Source organism: Lycium barbarum, chromosome 7 (assembly GCF_019175385.1).
Source record: "Lycium barbarum isolate Lr01 chromosome 7, ASM1917538v2, whole genome shotgun sequence".
In the NCBI taxonomy this organism is placed as follows: domain Eukaryota; kingdom Viridiplantae; phylum Streptophyta; class Magnoliopsida; order Solanales; family Solanaceae; genus Lycium; species Lycium barbarum.
Genome location: NC_083343.1, coordinates 132,893,238 through 132,912,914, shown reverse-complemented (window position 1 = coordinate 132,912,914; position 19,677 = coordinate 132,893,238). Strand labels below are relative to the sequence as shown.

General features: G+C 34.0%; 2 protein-coding genes across 6 annotated transcripts; both read right to left on the bottom strand.

Moving 5' to 3' along the window:
* Positions 1 to 2,283: 2,283 nt before the first annotated feature.
* On the bottom strand, positions 2,284 to 12,264 carry LOC132604560 (protein CLT3, chloroplastic-like). 4 transcript variants are annotated; one of them, XM_060318118.1, is made up of 11 exons: positions 11,912 to 12,264; positions 11,597 to 11,818; positions 6,710 to 6,855; positions 5,713 to 5,750; positions 5,035 to 5,150; positions 4,651 to 4,747; positions 4,509 to 4,544; positions 4,000 to 4,050; positions 3,798 to 3,921; positions 3,422 to 3,547; positions 2,284 to 3,011 (listed from the first exon to the last, which is right to left on the bottom strand). In XM_060318118.1, the coding sequence occupies exons 1-11, from the start codon at positions 12,103 to 12,105 to the stop codon at positions 2,836 to 2,838; spliced, it is 1,326 nt and encodes a 441-aa protein (XP_060174101.1). In that variant the 5' UTR covers positions 12,106 to 12,264; the 3' UTR covers positions 2,284 to 2,835. The 4 variants fall into 4 exon arrangements, with proteins under 4 accessions (XP_060174101.1, XP_060174102.1, XP_060174104.1 ...); XM_060318119.1 differs by having other exon boundaries at positions 11,597 to 11,809; XM_060318121.1 differs by lacking the exons at positions 11,597 to 11,818; positions 11,912 to 12,264 and adding an exon at positions 9,033 to 11,556.
* A 2,076-nt stretch (positions 12,265 to 14,340) lies between these two features.
* On the bottom strand, positions 14,341 to 18,194 carry LOC132604559 (signal recognition particle 9 kDa protein). Of its 2 annotated transcripts, none has more exons than XM_060318117.1 (4): positions 17,959 to 18,194; positions 17,788 to 17,856; positions 14,875 to 15,017; positions 14,341 to 14,681 (listed from the first exon to the last, which is right to left on the bottom strand). In XM_060318117.1, exons 1-4 carry the CDS (start codon positions 18,028 to 18,030, stop codon positions 14,678 to 14,680), a joined length of 288 nt encoding a protein of 95 aa, XP_060174100.1. In that variant the 5' UTR covers positions 18,031 to 18,194; the 3' UTR covers positions 14,341 to 14,677. The 2 variants fall into 2 exon arrangements, with proteins under 2 accessions (XP_060174100.1, XP_060174099.1); XM_060318116.1 differs by having other exon boundaries at positions 14,924 to 15,017; positions 17,959 to 18,180.
* Positions 18,195 to 19,677: the final 1,483 nt, after the last annotated feature.

Below are 19,677 nucleotides of genomic sequence, written 5' to 3'. Positions count from 1 at the left end.
ATGACTTCTCTAGTTAGTCTAATATTGTAGTTCATTTTCGTTTAACTCAGTACCTTTTTCTTAAAATAAAAAAGTCACTCTTTAAACATTTTTACGCTCACACTTAGCCTTTTAATTAACATAAGTCCGGTCGGTTAATCATTGTTAATGGATCTTAGAGGATGTTTAATACCTTTGCTTTAGATTAATTGAACTCTTATCTAGAATCTTTTAGCCTCTCTACCTTCCAAGGTGGGGGTATGATTTGCGTACACTTTACTCTCCTCAGACCCCACATTGTGGGATTCGACTGGGTATGTTGTTGTTGTTGTATCTAGAATCTTTTGGTTTTGTAATCTTTAAAATTGAGTTAACTCTAGACAATGACTAATTAACTTTAGGTGTACTAATTCACCATAAATAATTAGGTGGCGGCTCCTTAACTTTAATTAATCCCGAAATTATGGGAATGTTATAAACCATTTTGACCTTGGTTAAAATGGGGTATAACAAGCATAACTCCAACATTCGATTAGATTTTAATTTGAAAACAATACAAGTATAATCTAATCAATTTTTTATTTTTATTTTTGTATTTTATTATGTTTATTTCAAGTACAATACACACACACCCACACACCCACCCTTAAAAAAAAAAGATTTCAACACAGTTTGACCAAAAAAATTTAAAAAATCAATATCTAACTTTAAATTCATCTTACAAGGGTATGAGGAGCTGGTCTTCCTATTGATTTTTTTGTTTCTACTAAATTTTGTGGATTCACAGTATATGGCTAACAATAATTTAAGTATTTTGATTTTTGAGAATTAATATGTTTAAGTGAAATAAATTGAGGTATTTCTTTAATAAAACGAATGTCTATTTCTTCTCATGATCGTGCAAAGAGCGAACTCTTTTACTATTTTCGTAATACAAAGGAAGGCCCACCGGTTACATTTTCTCCCACATCGGTAATTCAGTAGTAAATTTTCCACTATAAAAAGTGCTGGTATAGTTCATGAGCAACTTCTTGGGGGTGTGGGGTTGGGAAATACACACAATTGTACCGACCTGAAACCTATTTGCTCTGTCATCAGAGTATAAAAGTGGGGGTTATTTGCCCGGTTGTTTTCCTCTGGAAAAAAATAAACGCCGATGCCTATGTGTGTGTATTTCTCAAACGTTGTTTATATCCCCTGGCAAGTTTGCAGGTAGTGCCATTGATATGCACGTGTCATATGGTCACTTTCTTCCTCGCTTGCCAGCACCCCATTTTTTGACTTTTTTTTTTTAATCGGAAAAGGCTTCTCTACCTCTCAAGATTAGAGTAAGATTTACGTACACCGTACCCTCTCCGGATCTCACTTTGGGGAATTTAACTGGGTATATTATTATTCGAGCTTATCGAGAACGTGATTTTAGATAAGAGATTATGAGGGACACATATTAAGGCAGAAGGTTAATAAGTAATTGAGCGTTGTTCCGCTTATCCAACATTTTCCATTTCATACTAGTAGTCGTAGTATTATTCTTGTAGTCTCTCAAAATTAGAGTAAGATCTGCGTGCATCTTATTATCTCCGGACCCCATTGTGAAATTTTACTGGGTATTTTGTTGTTCCAGCTAACGAGGACGTGACTTTAGCTAAGAGATTATGAAGGACACCGATTAGGTAGAAGGTTAGTAGGTAATTGAGCGTTGTCCAGCTTATCCAACATTTTCCCTTTCATACTAGTAGTCGTAGAATTGTTCTTGTAGTTTCTTGTGCTTTGATTTCTGATACTATCTATTGTTCATTATACTTCGATTATCTTATATAATTGTGGTAGCTACTGTTCCTTTTTAGACTGCTCTATCATGACCTTTTTCGCTTTCGTTATTTCTTTTTTCATACTACTCTGAATTGCTTGTCCTTTTCTACCCTCTCTAGACGCCACTTTATATGAATTTATTGGGTATATTGTTGTTGTTAGAGTTAAATTTGTGCTGGTTAAAAGAAGTTACGTTAATAAATAAATAGATTATTAACCCACCTAAAGATTATTGTGTTGGGTTTTTGGCCCGGTGTTTTCCCATTGATTAAAAAAGTAAACACCGATGCCTATGTGTTTGTATTTCTCAAACGTTGTAACTCATAATTATCGTAGCATGTGATCAAAGAGACCTTCCACCATCCAAGCAAATTGGAAACATTTTTAAAATTCTAAACATTTTGCAAAAGAACTTGTAAGTTAAATTCTAAATGTCAATTATGTTACACAATATTATGACAAAAGTTGTCTTCCACAAAATAATATTGTGAGTAGTCTCAAACCAGTAAAATGAATAATGTCCAAGAACGAACTTTGAAGAGAGCCTTAACAACACCTGTGTATTAGTTCTGAAAGAATAGCCATATACAGTTCGTCATCAATTGACTTTTAACTTAGCCAGAACCCCTAGAATGCGGCTAGAAAAACAAAATTTATGTTACAACAGCAAAACAACCAAAAACCAGGAGCAGATTTTCATACCCATTTTTAGTTCTGTTCAACTTATGGCGAAACCGGGCTCCTCCACTGTTAGATATACAAGAACCAAGTTTACTCTGGCATTGGAACTACAAATTTCTTCCTTATAACTTCCAACTTCCCAAGGACATGAATGGTAGAGACTCCATGCATTTCAAAAAAGAGCAATGGATTCGAGTAATAATCCTGTCAAACCTCCACTGATCGATAATGATTCAGAAATGAAGTTTGAGAGGTTATAACACAATCGACCATGCACGTCTTGATCCCTCGTTTGCTTATTGTGGGAAGTTAGAAGGATAGTATCGTATCTTCTTCTCCCTCAAACGTGACAAGGGACACAAGTTAAGTACAGTGGCAATCAACTTCCTGATTTTTTAGGCTACTTGATGATGGTCTCCAAGTATAAACAAGCATTCCCAGGACAAGGATGATGGCTCCTGCTATGAAACCAGGTGGAAGAGAGGATGCAACGCCAAGATATGGTAATGGTAATGTGAATAAAAAGACTGATATTGGTACTGCAAAGTAAAGAATCAAAGGCAATTAAGGTTAACAGCTAGATACTCATCTAGAAAGAAGAAGGTTCAACTGCAATAAAATGGGACTGATAGCCTGTTTGGCCAAGCTTTTGGGAAAAGAGAAATGCAATATTCTATAGAGTTGAGGTGTTTGGCCAAGTTTTTAGGGGGAAAATAAGTGCTTTTGAGTAGTAGCTGAAAAATAACTTTTCCGTTGGGACCTTTGCTAAGCACAAACTGATGCTCTAATACTGGCGAAAGTACTTTTCAAATTAATTAGCCAAATACAAATTGCTATTCTCGAAAAGTACTTCTCCAAAAAACACATTTAACGAAAAGCACTTTTCGAGATAAACAAATTTGGAAGGTTGGCCAAACAGACTATAAATCTGCTAGTGTCAATAAAATACCTGAAACTGTAGACGCGAGACAAGATACCACAGCAGAAGAGATCTTAAGAAGATGTAACAATGATATATTGAAACCCATGTTGACAATGATAAACAGCAGCGGTAAAAGTGGTGCACCATCACACCCTAGAACAAGAAGAGAAAGAAACAAACTCATGATCTAGCTTTTGGGTCGAGTGAAGTCCACGGTTCATTTTCTTAACACATATTAATATGAGAAATGGTACAGAAAATGTGAAATAATCCAAGTAATTCAATCATGCTTCTCCTTCTTTGCATCATCAAAAATTAGCTAGTTATTGACACTTATGAGCATCATTGATGAAATCACATACTTCCATAGATGAAGCTGAACTCAAACTATACCACTACTTACCACCGGATAATGTGCCGATATTCAAAAAGCATGCAGCACCGTCTCTAAGATAGTTTGGCAGTTGAGTAAATGGAACACCCCATAACTTGGACAAAAATGGGAGGAGAAGGCATATAAAAACTGCCTGCAAATGAATTGAACCAGTTTCAGTCGTTCATTCAAAGAAAAGAATACAGTGGATAGAACAGTATAAGATGCCTACCTGGAAAGCAGATCCATAGGAGTTCACGACAAACAGATCAACGGTACCTCTCTGCTTATACCATGGTAAATTAAGACAACTACCATCAGATCGTAGTATGTCAAGCAATAACAGAACAAAGTTAAACATACATAGGCAAAGTTGCTAAAGACGTTCAAGTCTTGGTACAACTCATTCTAGCAGCAGAACAATTTTCCTCTTTCTTTGTCTTTCGATAAATATATTTAATACTTTCTCTTATGTGAGTCACTTTGTGATACGGACGATATTAGTAATGTTAATGAAATTATGCTCTCATCCTAATCCAACTTATAATGAGTAACTTGTCCAACTACGACTTGATTGAGCATTCTAGGCAGCGATAGATCTGTCTAGGAAAATTAGAATATGTTCACCATAATACTACCATCTACTCCAAAAGGACTGTTCTAAACAAATATAAACTTCTTATTCAGATTATAGTCTTCTGACTTTTAACAGCTAAATCAAGTAGTAGAAACAAAGCCTACCTTCAGCCTTTGAGCAGCATCCAAGAATATTACTTCCTGCATATAAGGAAAATGAATCCTCCAGGTAAATCATACTGCAATGATGAAACCTCAAAAACTCCATTGGAATAAGAAAAGAGGAAACAAGAGGGAAGGTATTAACCTTCAAGACAGTATCTGCAGCTTGGAACAAAAAGGAAACTATCATCAAAAGACTCCAAAATACACCAGCTTCCATCAATGAACCAGCACTAGATCCACTGCAAATTATCAGGAAATTGAGCCAACACTTGGAAGTATAGTTTCTTGTTTAAACCTAATTAAAAAGTAGGATTTTCTCAAGATTTTCCAAAGAGGATAACTTTTGTTGGGAGTAGATTATCACTTCAAATCTTTCATTTATCCAAGAAACTAAATGACCACAAACTAAATGAACGATGAGGCTTCAGATCTTAAAAAGTTAAGAAACTTCCAGCAACTTGAACAAAATTTTCAAACTGCTAGTGAGGTAATCACAAAACACTATAGACAGAATTGTGTCACAAACCTTGCTACAGTTACAATAACACCAACTGCCACGAGAAAGCACCCAAACAACTGGTTGAAGCTATATCTTCTCCCAAGGAAAATAAAAGACAGGAGAAGTTGCCAGACAAGAAAGCTCTGCAAGATCAATAGATAGCTGAGTAAAATAAGAAATTCAATTTACTTGTTGAAGGAAGCTTTAGTAAGTCTACAAGCATGTCAGTAAGACAACAACAAGGACTATGCCTCAATCCCAAAATATCTGGGGTCCTCAATATTCATTCGGCTCCATTTGGACCGTTTCATTTCAATACTCGGTGATTTGTCTTTTGTCTATCTCCCAATACTAGAAGTTCTCTACATTTTCTACCGACATACAAATCTCAAAACAAACTAAAAAGATTCCTGACAAACATTTGTGGATCTTTTGCTTCCATTTTGTTCTATGTTTGCTACTAACTAGCCACTCCTATATTAGTTCTTGCTCCCTATTTTTGATTTTTGATTTTTGTTTCCGTATCTTCTAAGTGTTTGGTCATGCAATCAAATTTTAAGGTAAGCTTCCTAGTTTTCTACCAACAGACATAAGCACTTGAACTGATGGATTGATTTCCTAAAGACCTGACATCATATGGATCACTATCAGTAAATGCTCTCAGAAGTTCATAAAAAAAGCTGAAACAAACAAATTTCAAATTACCTGCGAGAGTATTGGAATTGTGGCCCCGGAAAGAATTGCTGTTTGGGAGGAGAATAATAAAAGAGGATTAAGTAAAGAATAAAAAATTGACAAAGTTATATAAATTCCCATGTTCAAGATTTTATTAAATGAACAGTTAAATGAACAGAAGTGCAAGAAACAAATTTCAAATAGATGAGTCCACAGACTAAATGAAAAATGATACAAGATCTCAACAAATTGGCATATCAAGACCAACTTGTTGAAGTCTTGTCAAAGTGACTCTTTGTATTTTGTAAGCAATGAAATGTTTTTAGATGTCTGCAACTAATTATGGTTCTCCTTTGCAATAAACACTTCGAATAAACATAATCTACTTAGAGGATTGTGTTTCATAGCATCTTCAATTCATAGAGATATCACTTTCCTTTTCAGATTCCTAAGATCCAAACAGCATAGACATAGAAATATTAAACTCATACCAATTTTATCTTCTTTAAATAGAAGATACGGTCTTACGCTCTAGAAATCAAGAGAATGCAATGGCTCAAGACAAAGGTAATTTAGGTCATGGATATATTCACTTTAATTTATTACTCAATCAGAAAATTTAAAGCCTTTGATGCAAGTTTTTCATTTCATACACAGGTCAATACTGTTGCTTGACATGCAATTAGTTATGTAAATTAAATAGCTGCTCTGGTGTCACATTCTTATTCATTATAAGCTGCTGAGTATCCCTTCTTTTTGCTTTGGATTTTATTTCAAATATTGACAAATTTCCATCTCCTCTTCTCTAGTTTTCTGTAGCAGTACATAATGCAGGTGACACACATCTAGTTTGTTAGCAGTAAATATAGGACATGAAGAGATAATGGTTTGATGAACATCATAGTTGACAAAGAGGATAACCAAATCCGGCAAGAAACATCTAATCTGAGTAAAGAAATTAGGAAAATACTTAAAAAACATATGTTGGACATTCTAGTAATGGGATTCACTATAAAATTTGTATTACCTCCAGCTGCCATGCCGGACGCAGCAGCAAGAGCCTCTAATAGACCAACAGCAACAAATGGAATTTTTGGGAGGGAAAGCATTTCATTAGTAACCTTGCCAGCATGATACCGAAGATATAAGATAGAGAAGTATACGAGTACATATCTGGTGAAAGGAGGCAGAAGAAGAAATTAAGTTATTCCAACCATTAAACAAAACAATTGAAAAAAAACAACTTCTTTACTGTTGAATCTGAATACATATTTCTCTAAAGATATCCACTGCTTGATTTTGGAACATATGAATTAAAAAAAAAAAGCTAAAGAAAAAATATTAATCAGTAACAAATGTGTCTAATAATTTTTATTATAGATGCATTGTACTCAGGAATTCAGCATATCCCGCGCCAAAAAAAGAAATTTGCACTTTCTTATTGTTATTTGTTAGATGGATATTCACACAGACATATTAAAACATACTATCTTCCCTATATTAGACAAAATGCTTTGTGTCCAAAATATGACAGATTTAGGGAAGATAAGCAACTTTAGTACTCATATCTGTTACACATTTCACCTTTTTATGGAATAAGCTCATTGTATGGAAGCTACTTATGACATATTAATACACCTTTTTAGATGAGAATGAGTTGCACCGTTTCTATTTTCACCTATATCATTATCCCTTCAACTCATTGTTAGGAGACTACTGGTGACGTATCAATGCCATTTTATGTTAAAAGGCAAAGGTTAACCATCTTAACGATTCACAAACACATTACCACGATACTGGCAGTGCAAGAAGAGCCCGACATAATCAAGGAAAGATGAGCAAAGACGGATCCAAGATTTGAAGATTATGGGTCCTAAAATGACTTAAGTTAATATTCATAATGAATGGGTTCATAATCAAATATTTTTACTCCCTCCGTCCCGATTTATGTGGCACCTTTCAGACTTCAAGTTTCGAACAAGTCTTTCTTTGACCGTAATTTTTTCATATATCTTTTAAATATTTTAAATTACAATCATTGTGACTTATAGTACTTTTTACGTCATTTCCAAATATGTAAAATTTATTTCAAAAAACTTGACAATTCCATGCCCGAATTCACGCTCAAAATTAAACTGTTTGACTCTTGATATCCAAACTGTGCCACATAAATTGGGACAGAGGGAGTAGATATTTTTTGAATATTTTAATACATATATAGAGTTTGAGAAAAATCTACTGGGTTCCCTGAACCCGCACATAACATACTGGATCCGCCCCTGGCATGAGTAGAAAAGCTTGGATCTAGTTTGGGAGCACATGGTAAAATAGGACAGAAAAGCTAGTAGATCTAAAACTAAGTGAATACTATAAATAGCTAGTATTAGAATAGAAAAGAAAACTCTTGACAGTTAATGCTAAACCTAGTCTCCACACTAGGAGAATCAGACACATACAAAGAAAGTATATTATACTAGCAAAGATGCAGATACTCCTTAACCACTCTTGTTTGATTGCATATGCAGAAACAATAAACTATTAAGAAGTACAATAATGCACATGAACTGCTTTTTTATGTCTTTAGTAATGTGAATCCATGTTGCTCGGACTCTCCAAAATGTTGTAGCCCCGTGTCGGATCCTCCAAAATTGCATTACTTTTGGAGGATCCGGCATGCACCGGTCGACATTTTTGAAGAGTCCGAGTAACACAGATGTGAATTAAGTGATACTGGAATATTTACAATAACTTTAATTATAAGTTTACAACATCAAAGAGTGCCAGTTGCACTTTCAATACTGCCTAAAGTTGACTTAAAATTGAACTTATGTAGCTAAAGTTAACTAAATAACTAGTTCATCAGGACCAATGTGACATTTATAACAGTCCTGCTATTTCTGGTTCATCTCATTTAAAGCATTCTTTGAACCAAATATGGAAACCAAGCAAAACAGTTACAGGGCACGCAATTCAATCTCCCCTAATAAATTGCATGATAAAGTTACTCCCTTCTTCATATATCATCAATCAACTCATTATCACAAACAACATAGAACAAAATCACCCTGCTGGAGCATTTTTTTCAGTGACATTGTATATATAGAATAATCATAATGTAATACTTGTTCAATGTATAATACTTAATATTTTTCCTTTAAACTATAGCAAATTAGAGCCACTTCTTTAATCCTACCACAGAGATTAACAATGGTTTCTCACTTATTCTCCACATGAATCAAATTCCTGACATGATAGATGTTTACCATTAAAACATCTTCATTCTCAACGAATTTTAAAAAAGAAAAAGGAACAAATGTAGATATGTCACACATGGGATGCAAAACTACAACCTAAAGCAATTCTCTAACGACCTTTGTGTTGTGTAACGCCAATATCCTGCCTATGGAGAGGCCTAGACAACGCTTTTGCTATGAGTTATAGCTTTTAGCATGATTGGTACGACAACATGCTACGTATGGCAGGTGTTGGGGGAATTGCACGGTAACACCAACATCCTGCCCAAGGCAAGGGCCAGGTAATGGGCTGGTCATCGCCAGGTTGGGGTCATGGTCAAACATGGTAGTTGCTTGATGAACTTGGTTAAGAAATAAAATTGTGCCCTTGTCATCATCTATAATTTTGGCAAATGATGAGTTTTTGATTCTAACAATTGAGTTTGATTAAGAAATAAAGTCGAAAGTCAGCACCCATGCTATCAGCCATATAGCTTTTGGCTTTGATGGTAACATTCTACCTATGCTAAAAAAATAAACCTACAACCCCAATAATTGATCATGCATCATTAGATTCACTAGAAAACTATGGTAAATTGTCCAGTGGGTCCAATGTCCAGTCAAAAGAATCCATTCTGTGTAGGGAAAGTGATGAATTGAAAGAGACTCTGCACAGTACTACTATTCTTTCATTGTGAATCACCAGTGTGCATTATCAACATTGAGAATTACTCTATTGCCCTCATCTATTGGAACAGCCTGACAAGGACTGACACTGAAATAAAAAGGCAGTTACTTAAAATGACTTTATTACCATTGACATTTTGTAAGACAGACATCATATCAATTGACAAATATCACGTGATCTTGGAACTTTCTCACGTGACTTTTCATTCTCACATTTTTTTTTTATTATTATTATTTTTTTTGTAAAGGAACTTTTGTCTTTCAGCTAAGGGCACACATCACAAAATGTGGATTTACAATTTGCGAATTACTAAGAAAAACAAATTTATGAAAATATAATAAACTTCATTTTTAAACATGTAAAATCTAGATGTTCTTAATTTACTTGAAAATGACAAAAAATTCTCATACCAAAACTGCAAAACCATAAACTTTAAATGTTAATCAAAGTTCAATTAACTTAATTATAGGAACAGGAAAGGTGACAAAGATTGAGTATTTGTTACCGAATGTACCTTGCCGCTTGATATATTTTCTATTTTTGTCTTATCTTTTATTAAAACTTTTAAGTGTAGTTTTCTTTCATTATTAAATCATTGACCAAGTTAATTATTCTCTCCATTCTGTTTTACTTGTCATGTTTATGAAAATAATTCCAAAATACTTATAGCTACTAATGACTTTCTATTTTTAATTTTATCTCTCTCTATAATAAACGTGGAAAGCGATTAATGTGGTGAAAGCAAGAAGTAGTGTATTAAATTGAAATTAAATATAATTAAGGATATTTAATTAAATTATCTTTTTAATTAATATTTTCTTAAATTGTCGTAAACTAAAGGTGACAAGTAAAATGGAACCGAGAGAATAGCAAATAGATCGTTGCTTTACACTATTCACGGAGTCTCTTCCGTTTCCAATAATAAAACCAAAAAATAGCACAAGATCAATAATTCTATTTTCTAACCCCTCACTTTACCTTCCAAAAATTGATAATCAATATTATAGCAATATGATGAATATTTATGCACAGCGTGTTTACATCAGACTCATAAATGCATGTCATATATTTTTATATAGATTTATGTAACAGAACCCTGGTTAATCTATTCATATTGCTATTTTATTAAATTACTTAATTATGATAAATAGAATTGATTTGGCGTGAAAATTCAATACAGCTAAATATTTACCATAAACAACAACATACTCAGTGTAATTCTACAAATGGGGTCTGGGGAGGGTAGAATATACATAGTCATTACCCTACCTTTGTCGGTTAAAGAGGTTGTTCCCGATAAAGCCTTGGCTCTAAAGTAATGTAATCAAAACAGGATTAAAAGAAAAATAACAATAGCAAAATAGTAAGATAAACTTATGTTGCTCGGACTCTCCAAAAATGATGCCGCACCCGTGTCAGATCCTTCAAAAATGCACTACTTTTGAAGGATCCGACACGCACCCGTGTCCATTTTCGAAGAGTCCGAGTAACATAGAGATAAACAAAACATATGAAACAACACGTAATAGTAAGAAAAATATCTACCGTAAGTATATTCATAATGAAAACGAAAAGGGTCATATTTGTCCCTTTACTATTGAAAATAAGCTATATTTGCATTCCGTTATACTTTTTCAATAAATATACTCCTGTAGTCATATTTTAGAGCTATATTTACCTGACCTGTTAAAACTAGCTATATTTATCCCTCACCCGTCAAGATTTTATTTTCAGCATTAAAAATTACGTGTCATGCATAACTAATACCTACATTATAACAAATACATATAACAAATCAACATCTAAAAAAATAATTTATGCATAACTAAATCCTACATAACTAACTACTATATTACTAATATCTGCGTAATATTACGCTACCAAACGACCCCTTATTGACCGAAAAACCCAGCCCTATTTTTTACCAGCTGATCAAATGTCAAAAATAGGAAGAGACGGTAAAAATATTCATTAGAAGAAAAGAAAAAAGTACCCGAAAGTGGCGAGCTGAGCGAGAAAAAAAGGATACTTCTTCAAAGGAACTAATGCCAACTTATAAAGCACACGATTCCCTACACCTAACACCACTGTAGCTGTCGCTGCAACCGCCACCTCCACCGTCCGATCACTACTACTTTTCCTTCTCTCATTAATCTCCACCACTTGATCTCCCACTGCACACCTCCTCTTCCATTCGCCATCGCCCCTAGAAAAACTAATTGAAAATCATGCATTTGATTCAGATAAATTCATTTTTTTTATATAAAAAAAAAATATATAAAACGAAGAATTTCATGACTTTATTAACCTGACTCTGTGGCGGAATTCTGCTTCCTCAATTACGTAAAATCTCGTCGTTATTGATTTTGGTTTTTGATGACGAGATATTGAGGAGAGATAATCCGGTGACCGGACAGCTGTCAGTTTTGTTACCGGGAAATGACGTGTTACCGCCGGCCCAGATAATTCGCCGGTGATAATACGGCGAGTACAAAGCGACATGGTAAGAGCCTGATTTAATTGTAGAGTAATTAAATTATCACTACAAAAATACGATTTTTGTTTCAGTTAATAATAATAAGAAGAATTTTGAGAAGAAGCTCTAATAGACAAAACTTAAAAATCACACAAACACTATATATATATAAGGTGCGTGTGTGTGTGTGTGTTTTTTGTAACGTGTGATGTATTATTACGATCGACAGACAAATAAGGACAAAATAGGAAATAAAATTATCTCATTTTGTTTTTTGTTTTTGGAAATTACGACGAAGGAAACATATTGAGAAAAGAATTTGAAAAAGAACACATATAATTTAATGGAAAAAAAATAAAAAATGACTCAAAATGTCATCTTTCCATCTATTGAATAAAATTTGCCGCTAATTCTACCGACTTGGATCAAGAAATTACATGGTGAGGTTATACAATTAAATATTCAGTTAAATAATAATAAGAATTTTTTGAAGAAGAAGCGTCAAAGGATGATGGACAAAAGTCACACATACAGTATGATTACGACCAAAGACAGATAGGGACAAAATAGGAAATAAAAGTATCTTCTATTTGTTTTTTGTTTTTTTTTTGGAGATTACAACGAAGGAAACATATTTAAAAATGAGAATTTGAATGCAGTTTTAATTTTATTCAATCACCATCATCGCATACGTAAGCATTTTATTTTTCTTCCAAACTTTCAAAGAGGGAAGTTCTTCATGAACTCTTCTTCTTTTGTTCTTTTTTTCATTTCAATTTGTAAAAGATATTTTAGAACTTTTAATTTTGATCTTGTGATATTTGCAGGGGTATGTATTCGATTTTCGATTTGATTTACAAAAATGTCACCCAACTACAGTAAGTGTCCAATATACCTATACAAAGTATGAGTACGTTGCAGATGCGGTGCACATCCAGGGGCGGATCTATTTGGGGGCCAGGATGTTCACCCGAACACCTTCGGTAAAAAATTACAGTGTATATATAGGGCAAATTTTCTGTATTTATGTACATATATTAACTTTTGAACACCCTCGGCAAAAAAGACAGTGTATATTTAGCTTTTTTTTTTTTTCCGAACACCCTGAATAAAAATCCTGGATCCGCCACTGTACACATCAAGTAGAAGTGTATTTAAGTTTCTAACATAAGAATTATTTTTATCACATATATGCAAAATAAACGAGCAGATGAAATGAGATCTCTTGCCCTCTTATAATTTACACACTCAGTGAATATAATTTCATTTTTCTCTAAATCATATATCTGTCGTAAGAGATCCATTGAATGTGTATAACTGATTAATTGAAGCTAATAACTTTAAAATGTTAGACTCCCGAACTCATAAATTTTAAAGTTCATCTCCGGTTCAGAAAATAAGTACTTACGTCAATATTTCCCACGTATTATGTACAAATAAGTAAGAGCCTGTTTGGATGGGTTTATGCTTTATAGGCTAAAAAAAATAAGTTGGGGTAGTCTAACTTATTTTTTTTGCTTATAAGCTGAAAATAAGCTGCTTTAGATAAACTAAATAAAATTGACCCAATTATTTTTTTGAGCTTATTTTAAGCACAAAATGACTTTAATCTGACCAGCCAAACACTCAAAAAAACTGAAAACAACTTATAAGTAACTTATAAGCCAATCCAAACGGGCTCTAAATGTGAATTAAGAATTTAGGTGACAGTATTGACTTCCAAAAAGATAAAAACATCTACTTATTTCATTTTTAACTAAATACATCGGATTCAGCCAAAAAAAAAATTGACATTATTTAAAGTTGACGCAGCCTTTGGCCATTGCTTTAAGGAGAATCTTGTTGGCTTTTAATCATTTAATGGTCCTCCTTCACTAAACCCCAATATTTTATGCAGAACAATTACACTTCATAGGTCGTCTTAAATCATTAGTGAAGGTCCCCCACATGAAAAGATAATATAGTGACCAGGAACAAAGAGAAAAGGTAATTTAAAACTTATAAAAGACAATAAATCCTCAGGACTTTTGGAATAACGCTTTTGTTGTTTTACATTCTTTTAGCTAGTTCAAAGTGACAAAACCCGATAGAAGTTGAGAGAATATAACATGGACATCACTTCTAAACTACCCCTTCATCCTTAAAAAGAGATTTCAAGTTCAAGCTTGGAGAATAAAATCGCTCTTCAAGAGCTTTCAACCCAAAGCAGGGCTTTCCAGCGCGAACCCCGAGGGTCCAAAGCAGATAACGGACACTGTATAGGAAACAATAAAATGACTACTAGGATAACAGTTGTCTAGTCTAATTAATCATTGTCAAGTTTAACTCTGCAAAGATAAAGAAGCTAAGATACCAGAGCTTGCCAGTTAGATGAAGAAACCAATCAGGAAAAGAACTATCTTCAAAAAGCAAAAAGATGTGCCCCACTAATAGTACAAAAAAAGTAGGGAGAGAAAAATTCCTTGCAGGTTTCAAAAATATCTTCACAGCAGTAAGAGAGTTGCAATAAACCCATCATTGAAAAATTATTGTTTCCTTCCTCTACCCTTCTTAGGTGCCTGTGCTTCGGTTTGTTCTTTGCCACCCACTTCTGATATATCAGCTGCAGTAAAAAGAAATAGCAAAACGTTACGATGAGAGGAACATGGCAAGATGCAACTACGCAAGTATCAAATAGAACTGCTTAAGAATCAATACACGCAAAGATAGAATCATGCCTGAGTTCCCAAAAAAAGAGAATAAAAGAGAGACAAACTCAACAAAAAAGATCAGATCGTCATTGGACGTTACGTTACTTATACAATACAAGAAGGTACTTGTGAGGAAAGTTTGATTGTGCAATACCCTCTGGACCACGAGCCATCAAGGTGAAAAAAATGTTGTTAAGCTTCTCCATCTTCTTGGCATCCTGGGCTTGGTCAGTCTTAAACTTGAGACACTAGCAAGAAAATTCAAAAATACAAACCATTAGGACAAGGCAACTCATATGGAGAATTCCTTGACTAGCTTACACCAAGCATGGGATACATGATACATCTATGAGATACCAGATGCATAAAAGGGAAATATCACATAAAGGAGCTGCAAATGTCCCTCTTTTCATTCAGAAGACAACAACAAGAGGAACCCAAACATTTGATGCAAAGACCGAATAACAACTCTAATTCAACACCATAAAGAAACAGAAACATTTGCATAGATAATGGGTCCAGCGCTTTGAAATAATGGCAGAGGTAGCACAGTGCAAGATGTCTGGTAGTGCCACGTTGAGAGTTCGAGTCCTGATGTAAACTAAGTTTGATATTCAAGTGGAGAAGGGTAATGCCTAACCCCAACCAGCAAGGTGGAACTTTTGATTTAAAATAAAATAAAATAAAAAAGTGGAGAAGGGTAAAAGGGACTGACCATATCCATCTAGTTTCGAAGTGGACATCTCAGTTATAAAAGAATAATCATCGGGAGAGTTTAACCATAAAAGAATATGAGAGAGTGGAAATGCATGGCAGGTACTGCATCAAAGATCTTAAATGTGTCCTCTGCTGAAGTTTAGGCAGACTTATGAAGCCTAGAAGAGATTTCCAACAAAATATCTGGACAATACTAAATTTGTGATTTGAAGATCAAAAATTTTGCTAGGCCATATATGCACCCTCTCCTAGTAAGCTTCACAGAGATAAGCTTACAAGCCACCCCCTGGTAATCACAAAACTGTAATTCACAGGTCACCTGACAAAACAGATCACCCTGTCTGTCTCTACAGTTCGACTCCATCACCCTGTCTGTCTCTACCCTTTGACTCCACCACACGTCTTCCCTCCTCTTTGCCTTAAAATGTTAACTTGTTCTTTCCAGTACTTACTAAATCTTTCACAATTTTCCCTCTTTGCCTTTTGACCAGAAGAATCAATTTCAAGAACATCCAAACAAAAGCATGTACATGATAAGCTTTAGAAAATAAGAAAGAGAAAGGTCCATGTTATTGTAAATAAAACGGAATATGGTCTGCCAGTGATACTATCCATTTTAAGAACAGTTAAAAAAAAATTGATAAGGAAGAACCGTAAAAAAAAAAAAAAAAAAAAATTATCCCGGTAACTATAAAATTTTGGCTACTTGGCCTTGATACACTAAAATTTCAGTCTGCCAAAAGAAGATAATGTCCAAGGATCACAAAGGACTCCACCTTTTAGACCTTAAAAAGCTTTTCTAGGAATGCTGTCTAACTGTTGGCATCAGTGCATAAAAGCATGTTCATCTTTAGGTGTTAAACTAGTTGGTTCCACAATGCTTGGTCATAAAGGATAGAAAAGTTTTTTCTTACCATCAAACTCAACTAGCTTTCCTCTTAATAATTTCTATCCATTTATCCCAACTAAGTAGTGTTCTCATCTGATTCTGTCACTTTTAACTCCTTCCATTTACTTCCCAACTAAGTAGTGTTATCATCTGATTCTGTCACTTTGAGTCCTTCCCTACACTGAATCTCTTCGAATTCATTCTTATCGAGGTTATAGCTGTACGAATTTTAACATCAGAAAATTAACTATACCACAAGAGAAATTGTAAAATGACTACGTCATTATGAGTCCAAAATGATTAGGAGAAAAGAAAATGGTGCATATGGATTTACTAATTTGCACATGCAAGAATCTTCAACTTGCTACTTTGCACATTCACAAGCAACTAACTCAAAATATGCCATCATGTATGATCTGATATCTTCATATATGCAAAAGAGTTCAACTTCCAATATGGAGTCCCAAGACACTCATCTCTATAAAGCCTAAGCAGCATACTAAAAACCTACTACAAAATAGACCAAACACCTCAGCCAACCAGGTTTTAAGCAATCTTGCTTCCACATGAAACAAGAACAACAACTATGTCTCAGTCCCAACTCCCAAGTAAGTTAGGGTCGGTTATATGAGTATTTACTGACTACATACATTGCTCCATTCAAGCACATCTTAGACGGTAGACCCATATTATACAAATATAATAGTGATAGTATTTGATCAGTCTCTTGATAGAATATGACCCTTAAATACATGTCCATCTTCACTCAGCGGCTCTTATTTCACACACAAAAAAGGCACATATCTATGCTTGCTCTAATCGTTATTACATCACATGTCTCACTATGACAAATTGCATCAATTCAATCCCGCAAATATGAAACATGTCGATTTCGATAATCAAAACTTAAGAGAAGCTAATCAATACTTTACACAAAATCATTGTACTCCCAATATCGTACGGCATTGTATCTTTTCCACACACCCCAGTAGGATTCAAGAGAGAACAACAACAACAAAAGCCACCCAAAAATTTGCACTAAATTACACTCCCTCTATCTCAATTTATGTGGAATTTTTCGCTTTTCGAAATTCAAACTATGTGAACTTTGACCACTGTATTTATTTTTCATCACATAGACATGACAAGAATTGCAACTTATAGTATTGCTCGTGTACTTTTTTAATATCTAAATTTTAAGTTAAAAATATTGAGTTGATCTAATCTAATTTAGCTTCACAGATTAGTCAAATTGACTCTCGAGAAACGAAAGGTGCCAAATAATTTGCGATGGACGGAGCCAAAAAAAATAGAAATAATTGAAATTCAATTAAGCATACATATATACACAACCTATGAATAAAAATAGAAAACTATAGCTAAAATTCACACAATAAAAAAAATGGTTATACCTCTTTATCATCGGTGACCTTGAGAACCAATTTACCATCAGAATGTCTGTATTTCATCACATACCGAGTCTAAACAACCAACAAAATTACTACCATCAGTTACATTAATTCATACATTAAAATAACAAATTAAATGATACTATATAATTAGCGGAGTTGAACAAAAATTACTTTCTCAGGATCGGTGCGAAATAACTGTACGGATCTCTCAACAAAATCATCCCATGAAGTGATATACACCATTTTTTTTTCTTCTTCTTGACTCTGTATCAGATATATATATATATAACTGGTAATCAAGCGTAATCAAGAGGTTATCGATTTTGGTGCTTTGGGGGGTTTTTGTTTGGTGTTTCAAAAGTATTTTATTGGTATTTTGGGAGTCGCTTTGAGCAAAGGGAATGTTAATGGGCCTCGATAAAACCCGGTCTCCACCCGCATCGGCCTGTGGGCTGGCTTTCAAGCCTTTTTTTTTTTTTTTAGATAACTACGTATATATATATTTTAAGGAGAAATATTTACGAAACATGACGATAGTTTCATATTTACAAAATATACCATTACAAACCCTATGTAAAACATGCTTTTTTAAAAAATATTTTTTTATTAAAAAATATATTTTTTTTATATATTTTTTCGCTCAAAATTTTATGTATGAAATGTGTATATCCCGCTCAAGGCTTAAAAAGTTCGCTCAAAATTTAGTGTTTGAAAACGGTATAAAAAATGTATGAAATGTGTATATCTTATTCAAGGCTTTAAAAATCCGCTCAAAAATGTGTGTATGAAAACAGTATGAAATTTGTATCTCGCTCAACTCTTAAAATTTCACTCACATTTTTGTGTATAAAGTTCATGTTAGATTTCTGTAAAATTAATACAACTACAACAACATTGAAAGTGCAAGAGGGGGGGTGAATTGTTAAAATTTTCGATCTGTTAGTCGACTAGGTTAAGCCAGTAGTCGACTACCTACTCAGTGAATGCTTAAGGTGCAGAAAATAAATGACACACGAAATTTATACTGATTCAGATTCAATGTGAATCCTAGTCCAGTCCCCTTGGGTTGCAAGCTCTTTTATAAGGTTTGGTACAATGAAGGTTTTGAATGAAGTTCCTACGTCTACACTCAAAACACTCTTATACTTTTTTATACAAAGCCTCACAAACTATAATTCTCCTTTCTCTCTTATTACACTATGAATCACTCAGACTAACAATGTTTATTTGAAAGTAAAGCAGAGCAATGGAGGTAATGAGACAATTGCATAAATCTTGCGTTTGTGAAGCAGCCCTTTTTATAGTGTTTTAGGCTCTTCACGCAGAGAGATCAACCCAAGAGATTTGATCCTTGGAAATGGAATCAGAGATCCTATTTCCAAGAATAAGACTGAGCTTTTGCTGCTTTCCTTGTGTGGCGAGGCACCAGCAGATTTATTACACTTCATGAGATATGCCTTTGATGCTTTTCCTTCTTGAAACGTTTTGATGTGCTGGAATATTGCTTCTTTATTTTGCAGATATCTTTTCCTTTCTTGAAAGATTTTATACGGCTGAAGATTACAGCTGTTTGCACTGTTAGGGCTGGGAAGCCATTTGACGAGTGAGTCCAGCTCGTTGGGGCTTGTTCTGTGGGCTTCCAATTTGTTGGGGTTGTTTTGTGGGCTTACATATATTCCCATATATTCCTTGTGTGATTTAAGTACTATACCTGCACAAGTAAAATTGTCATCATAAAAACTTGACACTAACAAACATTGTATACAACTTTGATACAACATTCAAGACTTAAAATAATCGCTCAAATTTTTGTGTATGAAATGTGTATATCTTACTCAAGGATTAAAAAGTTAGCTCAAATTTTATGTATGAAGTGTTATATCTCAATCA